This window comes from Sus scrofa, chromosome 14, assembly GCF_054392235.1.
Source record: "Sus scrofa isolate SSC_HxYL_T2T_F1_AM1 chromosome 14, Sscrofa_HxYL_maternal_Yorkshire_Landrace_v2.0, whole genome shotgun sequence".
NCBI lineage: Eukaryota > Metazoa > Chordata > Mammalia > Artiodactyla > Suidae > Sus > Sus scrofa.
In genome coordinates this window covers 102,697,942-102,715,077 of record NC_139396.1, presented here as the reverse complement: position 1 = coordinate 102,715,077, position 17,136 = coordinate 102,697,942, and the positions used below count along the sequence as shown (strand labels likewise).

Genomic DNA, 17,136 nt, shown 5'->3' with positions numbered 1-17,136 from the left:
AGGTTGGGGTGATGGCTGCACAACTCTGCAAAAATATTGAATCCCCCTGAACTGTACACTTCAAGAGGGTAAATATTATGTGAATTATAGCACAAAAAAGTTTTTTTTTTCTTTTCTTTTTAGGGCCGCACTTGTGGCACATGGAGGTTCCCAGGCTAGGGGTCAAATCAGAGCTTTTCGATTTGAGCCTACGGCACAGCCACAGCCACAGCCATGCAGGCTCCGAGCCACGTCTGCAACCTACACCACTGCTCATGACAATGCCAGATCCTTAACCCATTGAGCAGGGCCAAGGATCGAAACCGCAACCTCATGGTTCCTAGTCGGATCCGTTTCCTCTGCGCACAATGGGAACTCCAACAATAAAGCTATTTTTTAAACTAAAGTTTTTTAAAGTAAAGGTTTTTGTTTTTAAGTGGCAACATGGTAGTCAGGGAGTGATGAGGAAAGAAAGCAACCATGAGGAACAGCTGCTGTGGACACATCACCAACACCCTCTCTCTTCACTCAACAGGTGCTCCCTCTGTCCTGGTTAAGTGGAGAGTGGGCTCCATGAGCTATCAGGACCAGGAAGGGACTTATTAGCATTTCACTCCTGGGAAGTGACAGTGGGATACAGGGTCTAACTAATGTTGTTGGATGCTTGGAATGGCAGGGAATGGGAAGCTGGAGTCATAGCCATGGAAAAGGAGAGCAAAATAAGCCAGCCTGCAAAGGAATACAGCCAACTCAAAGAGCAAGAAGGAGGAAGGAGGAGGAGCTGATTTGTAATGGAACACTTTTCAGTTCTAATCTCAGGGAGGCTGCCAGCACCATTCACATTCGGGTTGTTAAGACACCTCCAGGAGTTCTTTTGTGGTGCAGCAGGTTAAGGATTCAACATGGTCACTGCAGCAGTTTGGGTGGTTGCTGTGGTTCAGGTTCAATCCCTGGCCCAGGAACTTCCACAGGCTGTGGGTGTGGCAAAAGAAAAAAAAAAAAAAAGACACTTCCAGCTTTCCAATAAATTCCATTTGCTTGAGATGCTTCTATTCAAAGCATCCCAATAAAGCATCCATTTTCTTCCTGCAACTGCAAAGACGAGATGTCCCCAAAAACCACTCTCCTGACCCCTGCCTGGGATAGAGCTCCCCTACACTCCCCAGCCCCCTGCACAGTTAGGTGTGCCAGGAGACTAAGTTGGGACCAATAGAGCAGGAATAGAAGGGTATGGGTCAGGCCTTTGTGGAGAATGAGGTCCTCTCTACCCCTTTTCCCCACTCTGCCAGGAAGGTGCAGGTGACCACGAGGCCCTAAAGATGGCAAAGGCACGGAACAGAAGGAGTCTGTATTCTTGAATTACCACATGCAAAGAAAAGCTCCCTGTTGACCAGTAATATCCTGCCTTGGAGAGTTAGTAAATACATCTGTATTGTATCTATGCCAATCACATTTTGGGGGGCCTACTTGTTACAGAAGAAGTTAAGCCTATTCTAAGTGAAATGAGGACAGGAGCAGACATAAAGAAGGGCAGGAGTTCCCGTCATGGCACAACAGAAACAAATCCGACGAGGAACCATGAGGATGTGGGTTCGATGTCTGACCTCGCTCAGTGGTTTAAGGATCTGGCGTTGCCATGAACTGTGGTGTAGGTCACAGATGCAGCCCAGATCCTGTGTTGCTATGGTTGTGGTGTAGACCAGCAGCTGTAGATACAATTTGACCCCTAGCCTGGGAACGTCCATATGCCACAAGTGTGACCCTAAAAACCAAAAAAAAAAAAAAAATTAAACTTTAAACTTAAAAAAAAATAAAAATAAAATAGGGCAGAGTTAGCTCCAGGGCCAGGACTAGGGTGAGGTACTCTTGGAGTCAGGAAAGCACTAACCCTACAACTGCATCACCCTGAGTAAACACCTCCTTAGGTTTCACATCCTAAGCATCTTACCACCTCACCCTAGTCCCAGCCATGTTAGCTCCACTGCACATGGCAACCATCTAGCAGAATGGAGCCAACAATGTGAAATTGCAAAGCAAAGAGAGAAATCTCTAAGTCTCGATGACACTGTTGAACAGCTGCATCAATCAACCCTGAAGGCCTCTCAGTATCTAGATGGCTTCTTGTATAGCAAATAAATATCTTAGTTGTTCAAAGCAGTTTGAGTTTTCAGTTACCTGCAGCTGAAGGCCTCCTACCTAACACACCATCTAAACCAAAGACAAAGCTGGCTCAGGAAGCAAAAGTAGATGTTTCAACTCTCCACCTCTGAGGAAACACTTCTGTACCAGTGAAACTCTGGACAGCATGGAGAAGTACCCCAGACCACAGTGCAGTGCTTTGTAACCTTAAAAATAGAAGGAAAATGGTACTGGGAAAACTGGACAGACACATGCAAAAGAATGCAACTGGACCCCTATCTTATATTAGTCCCCAAAATCAACTCAAAACAGACTAAAGACTTGAACAGGAGACCTGAAACCATAAAACTTAAAAGATAAAGAAAACATAAAAACCATTAAAAAAAAAAAAAAAAAACCCTGGAGACATTTTTTTTAAAAAAAAGAAAAAACCTAGAGGAAAACATAGGCTCTAAGTTTCTTGATATCAGTCCTGGCAATGATTTTTTTTGGACTTGACACTAAAAGCAAAGGCACAAAAGCAAAAATAAACAAGTGGGTCTACAGCAAAGTAAAAAGCTTCTACAAGAGTTCTCTTGTGGCTCAGTAGGTTAAAGATCTGGTGTTGTCACTGAAGCAGCTCAGGTTGCTGCTATGGCATGGTGGGTTCAATCTCTAGCCTGGGAACTTTTACGTGCCTTGCATGAGGCCTTGGATGTGGCCAAAAAGAAAGAAAAAAAAGCTTCCACATAGCAAAGGAAACCATCAACAAAATGAAAGGACAATCTACCAAAGAGAAAGTATCTATAAATCATTTATCAGATAAAGGGTTAATATTCAAAGTATATGTCCAGTAGAAAAGGACAGAAAACTGTAAATCAACTATAATGGAAAAAATAAAAATCATAAAAAATAAAGAACTTATACAATAGCCCCCCCAAAAAAAGACAACTCAATTAAAAATGGGTGGAGGAACTGAAACGATTTTTCCAAAAGAAGACATACAAATGATCAACAGGTACATGAAAAGGTGCTCAACATCACTAATCACCAGGGAAATGCAAACCACAATGAAATTATTACCTCACACTTGTTAGAATGGCTGTCATCCAAAAGACAAGTGATAACAAGTGTTGGCAAAAAATGTGGAGAAAACAGAATCCTTGTGCACCTTTGATGGGAATGTAAACCGGTGCAACCACTATGAAAAAGAATATGGAAACTCCTCAAAAAAATCAAAAAAGAACCACCATATAATCTAGCAATTCCAATTTGGGGTATATACCCAAAGGAAATGAAATCGCTATCTCAAAGTGATCTCCCATGTTCGCTGCAGCATTATTCACAATAACCAAGACATGGAAACAATCTAAGTGTCCATGAATGGATGAGTGATTAAAAATATAACACACACTGGAATACTATTCAGTCATAAAAAAGGGAAATCCTGGCGTTCCTGTCATGGCTCAGCAGAAATGAATCCAACTAGAATCCATGAGGATGCAGGTATGATCCCCGGCCTCGCTCGGTGGGTTGGGGATCTGGCATTGCCATGAGCTGTGGTGTAGGTGGCAGATTCAGCTTGGATCCCACATTGCTGTGGCTGTGGTGTAGGCTGGCAACTGCAGCTCCGATTTGACCCCTAGCCTGGGAACTTCCATATGCCATGGGTGTGGCCCTAAAAAACAAAACAAAACAAACAAAAAAGAAAATCTTGCCATTTGTAACAATACAGATGAACCCTGAAAGCAATATGCTAAATGAATTAAGTCAGAAAGAAAGACAAATACTGTATAATCTCACTTATATGTGGAATCTAAAGCAAAAAATCTGGGCGTTCCCATCGTGGCTCAGTGGTTAATGAATCTGACTAGGAACCATGAGGTTTCAGGTTTGATCCCTGGCCTTCTTCAGTGGGTTAAGGATCCAGCATTGCCGTGAGCTGTGGAGTAGGTCACAGACGCGGCTCAGATCCTGCATTGCTGTGGCTGTGGCATAGGCCGACGGCTACAGCTCCAATTAGATCCCTAGCCTGGGAACCTCCATATGCCGTGGGAGCGGACCTGGAAAAGGCAAAAAGACAAAAAATAAAATAAAGCAAAAAAGCTCACGGAAACAGATTAGTGGTTGCCAGAAGCAGGGGGTAGGTGAAAATGGATGAAGAGAGACAAAAGCACAAACTTCCAGTTATAAGTTCTGAGGATGTAATGTACAGCATGGTTACTATAGCTAATAATACTGAATTGCATATTTGAAAGTTGTTAAGAGTGAATCTTTTTTTTTCCCCCCAGCGGCTGTCACACACTTTATTGGTCCCCGTGCTTGGGGCCTGCGGCCGAGCGGACGGCCCCAGGGCAGGCTGGCCCCCAGGCCGAGCTAAGAGTAAATCTTAAAAGTTCTTATCATGGGAAGAAAACGTCTAACTATACAAGGTGATGGATGTTAGACTTATTTCTAGTAATCATTCACAATATATATATCAAACCATCATTCTGTATGCCTGACACTAATACTATACTATTCATCAATCATAATAAAATGGAAAAAAATTTAAAAAGGAAGAGAAGATGGCACCTGGGTAGCAAAAGGCTCAGGAGGGGAGCAAGCTCAAGGTGTGGAGGCTTGAAGTTTAGTCCTCCCCCATCACTGAAGAGCTAAGGGACTTGAAAAAAGCCACCTGACCTACGCTTCAATGGTCTCATCCATAAATAGAAGAAAATATGGCATTATGAGTATGCAAAACAGAGGTGCCAGATCAACTTTTAGAGCTTTCTTTCCTTCCCCAAGGAGGCCTGATGGAAAGAGGTATCTTATTTAATGTGTTTCCTCCACGAAGGAGAGCTAGCTGCAGCTTGACAGTATTTGGGTTGAGTAATTTCCAACCTAACCTCTGAATATCATCTTATAAAGGGGCAGCCAAGAGAGGGACTAGACCTTCTCTTGAATCCCCTCTAGCTCCGAGATCAGCACACCTACAGTTCTCTGAAAACACAATTCCAAAGACTAACTGCCCAGGCAGAGCAGCTTGGCTGGGTAAGCAGTCACCATGAGGTATAAGATGCCAATCCCTGAATTAATGAGGTGAATGCCAAAGCCCCCACACTGTCACAGCCCCTCCCTCACAGGCAATGTATTTCCAGAAGAAATACACACTGCAGCTGAGAAAGAACAGGATGTAAATCTTCCTTTCTTCTAAGCATATACAGAACAGAAATCTATAGAGGCAAATCCTTGACTAAAGATCTGGACTTCTTTTAAAAAATCCAATTTTGATAGGTTCCACCTTTCTGCCTTGTACTGAGTCCCTGACAAGGCTTACTTATATGGATCCAGGAGATGGATGTGGTACAGCAGGGCTTAGAGCACTGCAATCCCAGTTCCCTGAGCAGGACAAGTCTGTCTCCTCAACTCCCTAGGGTAGAATTATATATGTGGAGAGAAAGTTACCAAAAGCCACCTTCTCCATACCACTTCTTCATCTTACACAATACCAAACTAAGGTCCAAAGAAAGGGAACTTGCCTGAGATCACAAAGTATGGGGCTTGAAGAAAGGTCTTACGATCCAGCACTTCAAACCCACTCTCAAACTGTCAAATGGAACCATCACCTGCAGGGAGAACACTGACCTTGAACCAGGCCAATGAAGTTCAAGAGTTCTCCCAAAGAAACTGCCAGCCCCTTGGCTGGGCAGCTACAAGAGGAATGCTGTTTGCACAGGCTCAGCAGACACTGCAGCACGGACTGATACGAGTAGACACTGTCAAGCACATGTGAAAAGCAGAAAGCCCTGCAGGTTCAGTTTCCCTATGAGGGCCAAATCCTATAAACAAGATTACCACCCCCCATTAGACCCTTTCTGAGAAGAAAGAGTGACCTCTCCAGTTGATACAGCACCAGGCTTTTTTCACACTTCCACCAGAGTAGTGGCCATGACAACAAAGCAGACAAAATCCAAGCCTGTGCCCACAGTGCCCCCTCGTGGGAGTCTTTGTGGCTCATCAGACCCTTTTATTCTACCAATGGGCTAGCCTGCAGCACTACCCTTCCTGGTTTCCACAACCATCCCCTCTGGAAGGTCCTCCACTCCTCCTAGCTCAGTGGTTCAAACTTCAGCCTGCATTGCAATCTCCCAGAAGACTGGTTAAAAATGGGTTCCTGGGCCCCACCCTCAGTTTCTGATTCCATAGGTCTAGGACGAGGCCTGAGAATCTGCATTCGTAACAAGTTCTAGGGTGATGCTGATGTCTCTGGTATAGGACACTGGAAGCACTACTGCCTTGGCTAATCTCTGCACCAGTCAAGGCTCAGTGCAAATTCTGGCTCCTTACTGAGAAGCTCCACAAATGGCCCCAGGCATATCAAAGCTGCATAACTTTGACAAGGAGTAAGAATTCCTCCCTCATAGAGTGGTTATAAAAGGCCAATGAGAATTAGTTCAGTATCTGGCATCTAGAAAGCACTCAATAAATGTTACCTATTCTGTATTATTTTTATTAGCAACAGTAGTATTATTATTTGCCACCTTCTTGAGGACAGAGACCACAGCTTCTCAGACACAGGATTCTCAGAGGTAGAAGGGAAATTAGAGACACTTTAGTCTAGTTTTGCTAACCTAGATCATCAGTAGTATCACCTGGAAGCTGACTTCAAATGGCTAGGTGCCATCCAGAACTAGAAATCCTACAAACTAGGGCAAGAGACCTGTGAGTTTGCCTTAACAAGCCTCTGGAAGTACCAGGCCTGGGAATCATTCATCAGGCCCTTATATCTTATCTAGACACATGTAAATAGAGGCCCAGGAAAGGGAAGCCCCTTGCCCATTCATGACCCCAGCCAGCTAGAGTCTGAGTGGGGATCTGAAACCAGTTCTCCTGATTCCCAGTCTAATCTAAGCTAGACTGTTTGGATGCCATCTCACCACCCCCTAACCTCCCATACAATCCCCACTCTGACACACATGATGAGCAGTCCAAGGGCTTTAAGTACCTACCATGAAGAGGAATTCAGCATGTGACAAGTAAATACATTACTGAACACCTATTTGACCAAAATATTGAACAAGGGACATCTTTAGCCTGGCATACACTGTTCCTCCCTAACCTGTTCCCTGCTGATCTCTCCAGGCCTGTATTCCACCAGAACCTCGCCTTGTACCTTAACTCCCAACCAGACCATGGATGGTATTTTCTGGTTGGGTGGTATCTCACTTCCACAACATCTAGCGTACAGGAAAGGAAGTTCAAGGGTGAGTGTAAGGGGAATAAAAAATCAAAGCGAAATGTGTTTACTCCCTAAACTCACTACAGAGCTAAGGAACTCTGCTTTGCCAGCATAAATAAATCAAGTATCATCTCTGTGCACCTGTGGACATTCCTGGGCCAGGAATGATGGAACCCATGCTACAGCAGTAAACTAAGCCACAGCAGGAACAATGCCAAGTCCTTAACTGCTAGGAAACTCACTCAAGTCTATTATTAAAAAACAATTTCTATCAGATATGCATTGGACAAAACTCTATGAAAGTCATCCCAGGGCCTTCCATCCCACCAAGGACAAGAACATTTCCTGCACCCACCCTCTCCAATCTCACCCCCACTCTTCCCCCACAGGATGACTGGCGCATCTCCTACCACAGCTGCCCGCTTGTTCCCACTTCCCTAGGATCTTTTTCCACAGGGCCCCTCTGAGACCCTTGCTCCCACACATACAGATCAGATCACTTCTTGCGCCAGTTAGTGTTACTCTCAGAAGCCACCTTGCCTCTAGATTCCCCTGTAATTTAATACAATTACAGGCTGCCGCTTCGCAGTAAGGAAAATCCAGGCAGAGACCATGGGTATGTTGCCTAAGCCACTCTGAGCTTTAGAGGCAGGGGCAGCTTCTTAGCCCATCTCCCCAGCTCCCCGAACAGGGGCTAGTGTACACAGCAGCTCAGTAAATGGGAAATTCAATTGGCCACCTACTAGTTCAATAACACTACGGCAACAGGCACTCTAACTGCATGCAGTAGTTATGCAGCTACAAATGGAATGAAGGAGTGCAGTTCTAGGGCAAGCTTTGAAGCACCCAGTATTCTCTTTAAAGCTACCCCCTTTTCAGAACCACCTCTAGCTTCTCTTCTCACCACTCTCCCTTGCTACTCTGACAAAGCCACAGCCTCCCACCAGAGCTAAGTTGAGGGAAGGGATGTGCCCTCCCTCACTGCTCACTCCCTGTTGATCAGTAACGTCAACTTTTTGTTTTCATAAAAGCTCTTTCAAAACCGGATGACAGTAGAGTACATTCTGGTCATTGTCAGGGTGACCAAGTGCTGAATCTCCAAGAACCCTGAGATCCAAAATAGTGATTCAGAATCACTAGTCAGGTCAGCAGAGAACACACCCTTGGGACACCCAATGTGAAGAGAAGCTAACCCAATCAGGGGGCCAAGCAACTTGCCGAGACACCCAGCTGGACTAGATGGAAAGAAAACAGTACACAGAAGGGACAAAAGACCAGATGGCAGGTGAATGAGGATGCAGCCCAGCTGTAGGAGCAGAGGCTATGGTAGCGACAGAACAAACACCTACCCTGAGGTACAAGCCAGCCCTCTAACCTCACCAACTGGGACCATGCAGAAAGGTGGACCTGCTATTAATTCCTCTGAAATTTCAAGAGGCTAGAAATCTTTATTTGTCCTGGGTTTTTTTTGTTTGTTTGGTTTTTTTGGTTTTTGCCATCCTCTAAGGCCGCACCCGCGGCACATGGAGGTTTCCAGGCTCCGAGTTTAATGGGAGCTGTAGCCACTGGCCTACGCCAGATCCAAGCCAAGTCTGCGACCTACAACACAGCTCACAGCAACGCCGGATCCTTAACCTGCTGAGCAAGGCAGGGGATCGAACCCTCGACCTCATGGTTCCTAGGCAGATTCCTTAAGCACTGAGCCATGACAGGAACTCCCTATATGTCCTGTTTTGAAATGCTTTGCCTTTCCAGCAAAGGTTATTGTCAAGACTGCCAGTTTGTGACTTTTGTAATAACCTAGCCCAGGCAGTTCTTCCAGAAAAACAGGTCCAACCAAAGTTAATCACCATTCTCCTTACCAAAGAGACTACTGGCTGAAAAACTGCAAATTCTGCCCTCCCTAAGCATATCCCATCAGAAAAGCCTCTATACTTTATACTTTGTGACCTGGATGCCAAAATTCACTTCCACTCAGGTTCCCTGTAGCTATGCCCTCTACCTTCACATCAGTCCCTAGCACCCTACTCTGAAAACTACCTAAGGGTATTAGGTTCGTGCTCAGTTGCTTCTTCTAGCCCTGCACCTGCACTTGGTGACCACAGACCCTGGTACCACACACCCCACTCACCCTTCCCACCATGCCTGCCCTGTCCTGAACCAGCCCAAATATAACTTCTTCCAGGACCTTGAGCTTCTTGCCTCTACATGCTGTTCACCAGTCCATCTCTGCTCCCACACCCTAGACTGGTGAAAATGGAAGCACGTAGGCCTAAATCTAAATCCCCCACTCTATGCTCTTCCTAAAGTAGACCATCTGCTAAGGGAACACAAAACAACCCACAGGGCCATGGGTTCCACAAACCAGAGTATGCAGCCTCAGCATAATCACAAATGCAACAACTACAACCACCACACCGCCTCTGCACCCCAGGCCAGCAGGTTCAGGTCCCTCACTTACCTGGTCACATCCCCACCCTCCAGCCTGTAGCTCCTTCTTCAGCCAAGGCCTCTCACCATGCTCTCTCCCAAGGACTCATCCATTCCTTCCTACAACCCTCTCACATGCCTTCTGCTGTCATGATTCTTGCTTTTTTTCCTGGATCCCCTTTCAACCCCACCAACCAGGTCTTTCAGTCCTCTACTGCTTCCTGAGGCTTCTCTGGAGCTTTTCATCTGCTGACATAGTCCTTAATACCATTACAAGCTTGAAGCCTACAGGCGCCCATCTAAGGTACAAACCAATCACACTCCAACTTCAGGGAAGAAAGGCATCAAAACCCATAAGCCACTAATGTCTCTTCTCTCCCCTCCAAAACATTCCAGCTTTCAATTCATGTCTCCTATGTTCTCAAAGGGCACCTCAACCCACCAGCAACCCTAAAACCCCCTTTCAACTCCTCAACCCCTACACAACTAATAACCCACAGTTCATGATCTCGACCTTGATGCCTAAAAAAGCCAATCTGAGTTAACATGGGGGGAGGGGAGCAGCACTAGATTAGCTTCATAAAAGCCATACGCAATCACATTTACCAAGCAGTTAAACACTACCCCCAAATATTCATGGCTCTAGAGCCTCTTTCAAGTCCCTACTCAAAATAAATCACCCATTTATCCCTTAAGCACATACCTGCAACACAAATGATTTTGACAGGTCCTCTTTTACTTCAGGATAAATGATAAAAATTCCATCTAGTAACTTTAATTTCTATCCAGCAATTTTTTTTTCAGTAACAAGGACTAAGTAGGATTCTATTAAGACCAAAAAGGAATTCAAGTGTCTCTTTCAGAGACTAACAAACTACAATGAAAGCCAAGTATTAACATGAGCACAATGGACTGGCCCTATGTGCTCCCATGTTGCCAATATTCTACACCCTGACTTCTTTGTGCTATTCAAAAGGACAAACACCATCCCAACATACCCTAGTTTTCAATGAATGCTTAACAGAACATGTGAATTTGGACAGCATCCTCAATCTGCTAAGCAGTTACAACATTCCCAGTAAACTTCAAACACATTCCAAACAACCAGACATGTAAAAGTTCTTAGTTTATTGGGCCCCTCATGAAAATTTTGCACAATCACCACAGACACAGTCACTGCAGAATCTTTACTCCTTCTGTGAATCAAAGAAAAAGAAAAATTTAGTTAGCAACTGCCTTTAAAACTCTTTAAAGTTCAAAGTCTTCAACAAACTCCAAAATTAATGACACTCATGCAGAACAAACATTAGTAACCTAGACCATGTTAAGTCTGTATGATCATAACACAATGTAAGCACTAAGAAATAAAACTCACAAACATTCAAGTTAGGAATGAGACAAAAAAACAAGTTAATTCCAAGTTTTGAAAACGAAACCATGTCGCTACTAATATTTAAGAGGCACAACTCTTGAAAGCATCATTTGTAAATACATTTATAAATCTAGTTCACATGCTCTTTTTTTTTTAATGACTGTCAAGGAAATCTATCAATCTAAATGAAAAGCTTGAATTATACCTGTTGTCCAATCTCCAGCTCACTGAATCAGTGGCAGGGAAGGGAGAAAGGAGGAAGAGGGAAAAGAAACATTTCATTAATAGTCCCTTTTCAAACTCCTAAATAATCTGCATGCAATCAGATACCTTAGTGATGATTGTTTTGTTCTTTGCAATTGTATAAAGAGCACTCCTTAGATACACTCATTGATTTCATTCCTCCCAATTTTGAGAACATTTTGCCTGATTACTGTGGTTCTTAGAAGGCTGCTATTGCCTACTTATACATGGAGGAGCTTCAGCCCCTCGGCTCTGCTCAGCAATATCATGCTGGGTGCACTAGCACCATCAACAGACCTGAGTGAGAATCATCCTAAAGTCTAATTTAACCACAAAGGGAGACCTCTAAATGAACATGTCTTTTAAAAACTTGTCTCAATTCAGTTTAAAAGCTACCGTTCACAGTAGAAGACAAAAGTAGCATGAATTAGTACTGAAAGAGGCAGAACTTAGCTAATGCAAAAATGCTTCAATTGCTCTTCCAACATGAGACTATTCCTTAATTTAGAACTCTACTGCATCCAAAAGGCAAAATTCCAACACCTGAACAAGAACTGAAAGGAATATTAAAAGGAATATTACTATGCCTGACTTTTTTTGAGCCAAAAAATGCATCAGTTCATTTATGCATTCATTTTCCAGCCTTTCAGAGCAGTGCTAGTGATATGCACTAATACAACTTGCAGAAGTAGTAATAGCTCAGATCTCCACAGCTAACCCTTTGCACATGTCACCACTAACCCATGGGACTCAAAAGCTGAATGAAGAAAAGAATGCGTTAAAATGTTCCTCAGATTTACATCAGAACACAAACATTGACTGGAACTTCTCTTAACAGGTTTCTAAGACTCACAAACAGGGAGCGATTCTAAGCAGCAAGTAGTCCCTCTGGCAGTCCGTCCATTACACTAACTTCACGGCATTGGGAGGTCAATGTGATTAGAGCTTGTGGCAAACACACCAGGGTTACTGCCTGGCCTGGCAAGGAGTCAGGGTGAAAGGGAGCACACAAGGGCAGTGCTACCACTCTTTCAAAACCCTACTAGCCCCAGTCACACTCTCAGCCCACTTTACATGTTACTGGTTCAGGCTGCTCAACTATGCGAAAAGTTTAATTACTTGTGGGAAAAGTGTATTTATCAAAAGTCTTTGATGTGAATATACAATTATCTTGAAAATTTTTCAAGTGGGAAAAAAAGGGGGCATCAGATGGAAATGGAGATCGAGTAACCAAAAAAGCAATGAAGGAGTTTCTGCTGTGGTGCAATGAGATTGGCAGCATCTTGGGAGCACTGGGACACAGGCACAGTGTGTTAAGGATCCAGGGTTGCTGCAGCTGAGGTTAGGTGGCAACTGCAGCTCCTATCTGATCCCTGGCCCAGGAACTACGAGTGCCACAGGACAGCCAAAAAAAGAAAGGGAAAGAAAAAGTTGTTATTTTTTTAAAAAAAAATAGCTATGAAACAGTAAAGGATATGGTAAATGGCGGCTTTGGTTGAGTGCTCCCAGGACAGAGACATTGCCAGATTTTCTGGACCAGTTTCTCGCCAGAGCTGCCAGAGAATCAACCAGTCCCATGACTGCTCATGACTGGACTAGAGAAGTTCCCAAGCCCTGTGTTAGCTAAAGCCATGTCTTGGGTATGTGACGCTCGGGAACACAGCATTGCCCAAGTGCTGTTTAGAGGGATCTAGTGAGTAGGGTACCCACCTTCCTCCACTGGGGTACTTCACAATTTAACATGCATTGAGTTTCACAAACTAATTAAAAGTTGTTCTCCTTTGCTCATACTGTATTATCTTGAACCATAGCAGTGGTTTTCTAATAGACCACACTACGTAATTGTCTTTTGAAAGCCAACATGCAAAGCATCAAAGCAAACTCTGTGAAGGTGATGCATCCCCACACCGTGCTCAAAATCTCAGTACCTGCTAGACACTTCATTTCTGATGAACAAGAATTCCAAGAAAGTAGAGGGAAAAGGCAAAAAAAAAAAAAAAAGTTCACAGAACACTTGATTATTTGTTAATTTAACAACCCAACACCTTAATTCCATTCAACTACTTACAATTAGCTAGCAAAGCTGGTAAAAAGCTGATCATTAAAATCACTTAGGTCCTAACTAACTGGAGAAAAGCAACGCAGAACACTGCTGCCTCTCCAGCATGCCAGGAAAACAAGGGCCACATTGATTCAACTGCTTCTTAAACCAGTTGTCAATTTTAAGAAAATAAATCTTGGGAACCTAAATCTGCTCCCCTTTAACAAACTTTGCCAATTAGCAGTAAAATGAAAACTTTTCCTCATAGGTTTGAAAGGTACCCAACAGGATCACTGAACCAATGTGGCCCCATGTATGCTATCATCTGTGAGCCGACAAGGGGTAGGCAAAGCTACTCTACGGAGGTCTTATGATACTACATTACGTGGCTTCTCAGAACAGGTTACCTTCTGTAATCCAGAAGAAGTGAGAAAAGAAGAAATATTAAGAAAGGTTATTAAGAAAACAAAACCCCAACTTTCTAGAAACTGAAATCCTAAAAATGACATTTCTAAATTTTCTTTTGATAAACTATACCTTTTTGCCAGCACCAACATTGGCCTTTGCAGTTCCCCTAACTTTCTTCATTCTGTTCTTGCGTTCTTTTCTCTGTTTTCTTGAGGTCTTTTTCTTCTCATACAAGCCGTGCTGAAAAAGAAAGAAAGAATACATAAAGCAGGTGGCTTGCAATCAACTCATCATTACCCACTAACCTGGAAGGAAAGTGACCAGATCGGAGCTCAAGAAATGCAGCTTCAGAACTACCTGCGCTCAGAGCAGAAGGGTCATCAAATTAAGACAGGATGAACAGAGGCATGGTACAGGAAGTGTCCTCTCAACAACTGGCTGTTATGGTCTTAAGCCTACAGCTCACTAAGTCCCCACATTCTTGCCTCCCATCAACTCCATTTATTACTCACAGCTGACAGTCTCTCCCAAGAACTACAGACCTGCCATGTACACCACTTGTGCATATTGCTGTTCCTGATGCCTAGAAGAATGTCTCAATCTTTACAAGGCTCTCAGCTTCACTGTTACCTCCTTCAGGCCTCCCAGACCGCCCAATTAAAGGGTACAACATCCATTTACCATGTCACTGTGACTGCCCACAGACCTACCCAGTATCAAGATTTTATCCAATAGCAATGCAAAAAGTAGTAAAAGGAGACACAAGAACTATTTCAAACTAACACTGCATCTGCTAGTTCACTATTTAGTATGTAAACTAGGGAATTCAGTCTACCACCATATAGTTGACTTCTGAACAACTCGGGGATTAGGGGAGAAGACCCTTCATGTGGTTGAAAATCTGAGTATAACTGTGTTTGCCCTCCATGTCCTCTGCATCATTGTGATACTAAAGCATTTATGATTGGGAAAAAAAATAACCTGCAGTTCCCGTCCTGGCTCAGTGTTTAACAAACCATGTGGTTTCAGTTAGATCCCTGGCCTCAATTAGTGGGTTAAGGATCTGGCATTACCTTGAGCTGTGGTGTAGGTCACAGACACGGCTTGGATCCCACATTACCGTGGCTGTGGTGTAGGCTGATTCGACCCCTGGCCTGGGAACTTCCATATGCCACAGGTGCAGCCCTAAAAAGCAAAAAAAAACAAAAAATCCTCTATCTAAGTTGATAGTCACAGTTCAAACCTGTCCTCCAAGAGTTCACTCTGCAGTCCTTGGCACCTAGGAATTGATCAAAAATCTTTCATGGCTCCTGGAGCAAAGCCCAAACTCAGATGTTTGGTAATAAAGCTTTCACTTAATTTAGTGCCAACCTACCTTTCTAAACTCATACCCCTACTTCCAGTTCCTGCCTCCAAGGGCTCTACTTTAGTGCTCTTCTAGGAGCCAGTTCAAAGCCACCTCCTCAAATCCTGCAGAATCCCATTCTGAACTTTATCTGCGCATTTATCAAAGAACCTTTTCTCAATCACTTAAAAGGTCCTTAGGTCTGTATGTTGTCCCTCTGCAGATTGCTTGCTCTTGCTCATTCCACTGAACCCACAACACAATGTTATTGAAAAATGTCTTTGGCAGCTGTTGAACAATGAAGACACCTACTCTTGCAAGCCTGTGTTTGGGCTCATTTTTCTTTGCATAATCCAAGGAATCATAAATCATGCCAAAGCCGGTTGTCTTGCCACCACCAAAATGGGTTCTGAATCCAAAGACAAAGATGACATCTGGTGTAGTCTTGTACATTTTGGCTAGTTTTTCCCGAATTTCTGTCTTAGGTACCGTTGCCTTCCCAGGGTGAAGGACATCAATGACCTAAAAAGATATTATCAAGTTTACTGTTTTTATGATGAAATACATCTTCAAAAGTGAGTAACAATCAAACATTGATGTGCCCTTCCCTACCATTTGTTTCCGCTGAAGTAGTCGGTTGGTCATGAACTTCCTGGTCCGGATAGTGACTGTGTCGTTCTGAAAACATAACACACTCATTAATAAAACTACTCAACCTTTTCCTGACTTAGTAATTTTCTAAGATCTAGAACTGCACTGTCCAAATCAGTAGCCACTAACCACATGTAGATAATTAAAATTAAATCCTGGAGTTCCCGTCGTGGCGCAGTGGTTAATGAATCCGACGAGGAACCATGAAGTTGCGGGTTCGGGGGTTCGGTCCCTGGCCTTGTCAGTGCGTTAAAGGATCCGGCGTTGCCATGAGCTGTGGTATAGGTTGCAGACGCGGCTCAGATCCTGCGTTGCTGTGGCTCTGGTGTAGGCCGGTGGCTACAGCTCTGATTCAACCCCTAGCCTGGGAACCTCCATATGCTGCGGCAGCAGCCCTAGAAAAGGCAAAAAGACAGAAAAAAAAAAAAAAAAAAATCCTTAAACGCAATTCCTCAGCTGTAGCCACAAGGGTTTGGGAGAAAAACTCCAACAAAAGAAAAAAGGCACAAATTCCTAACTCCTGCTAACCCACTTAGCACAGTGCCTAACTCCCAGGTCATCACTACAACAAAAACGGTAGCAAGAAAAGGAGCACAACAGCCATATCTTTAAAGACTTTACTTCACTTTTTTATAGAAAAATCACTCTGGAGCAAGGTTTCTCCAACATCCAAAGTACCAATATTTTGGTCCAACTAGTTCTTTGCTGTGAGGACTGTTCCCTGCATTTAAGAATGTTTGGTAGCAACTTAGACCTCTAACCACCAGATGCCTGTAACACCCTTCTGGGTAGTGACCAAAATTGTCTCCAGAATCTGCCGAGTGCCTCCTTAGGGGCAAAAATCACCCCTAGTTAACAACCCTTTCTCTGCTGTAAAGCTGTGATCTATACAAATGTCATTCACAGCAGCTAACATGGCCACAGATGTTGCACTATCTACACTTAAACTACCCTTCTTGGTGACTCTACACCCCACCAAAAAAATGCACTCCCTTCCTAATGGCCCCGTAACCAAGCAATGTGGACATTCCGCATGCTTACTCGAGATTTTAAAAATTGTGTCAGAGAGAGAAGAGGAGCTCTCATGGCAGACAAAGGCTGATTATAGACTTCAAGTAAGTCTGAAAGACCACACCAAAATAAGTTCACTTCAACAGTTTTTAACATCTTAAAGTAAGGGTCAAAGAGTTCCCTTGTGGCCCAGCGGGTTAAGGATCTGGTTTTGTCACTGCAGCAACTCAAGGTCTCTGCTGTGGCACAGGTTCGATCCCTGGCCAGACAACTTCCACGTGCTGCCGGGGCGGCCAAAAAACAGTATTAATAAAGTA

General features: G+C 43.8%; 1 protein-coding gene across 8 annotated transcripts in view; it reads right to left on the bottom strand.

Moving 5' to 3' along the window:
• Window positions 1-17,136, bottom strand: part of RPS24 (ribosomal protein S24) — a 109,940-nt gene that overhangs the window by 92,199 nt on the left and 605 nt on the right. For 4 of the 8 annotated variants that reach the window (XR_014828190.1, XR_014828189.1, XR_014828192.1 and 1 more), the window contains exons 2-4: window positions 15,770-15,835; window positions 15,470-15,679; window positions 13,942-14,052 (exon numbers count right to left, since the gene is read on the bottom strand). Coding sequence is in view for 4 of the 8 variants with exons in the window: in XM_084997456.1 (XP_084853582.1) it covers window positions 13,773-13,814; window positions 13,942-14,052; window positions 15,470-15,679; window positions 15,770-15,835 (429 nt within the window). In the remaining 4 variants the exon portion in view is untranslated. The other 4 variants (XM_005671130.4, XM_003359244.5, XM_005671129.4 and 1 more) reach the window with 4 other exon arrangements.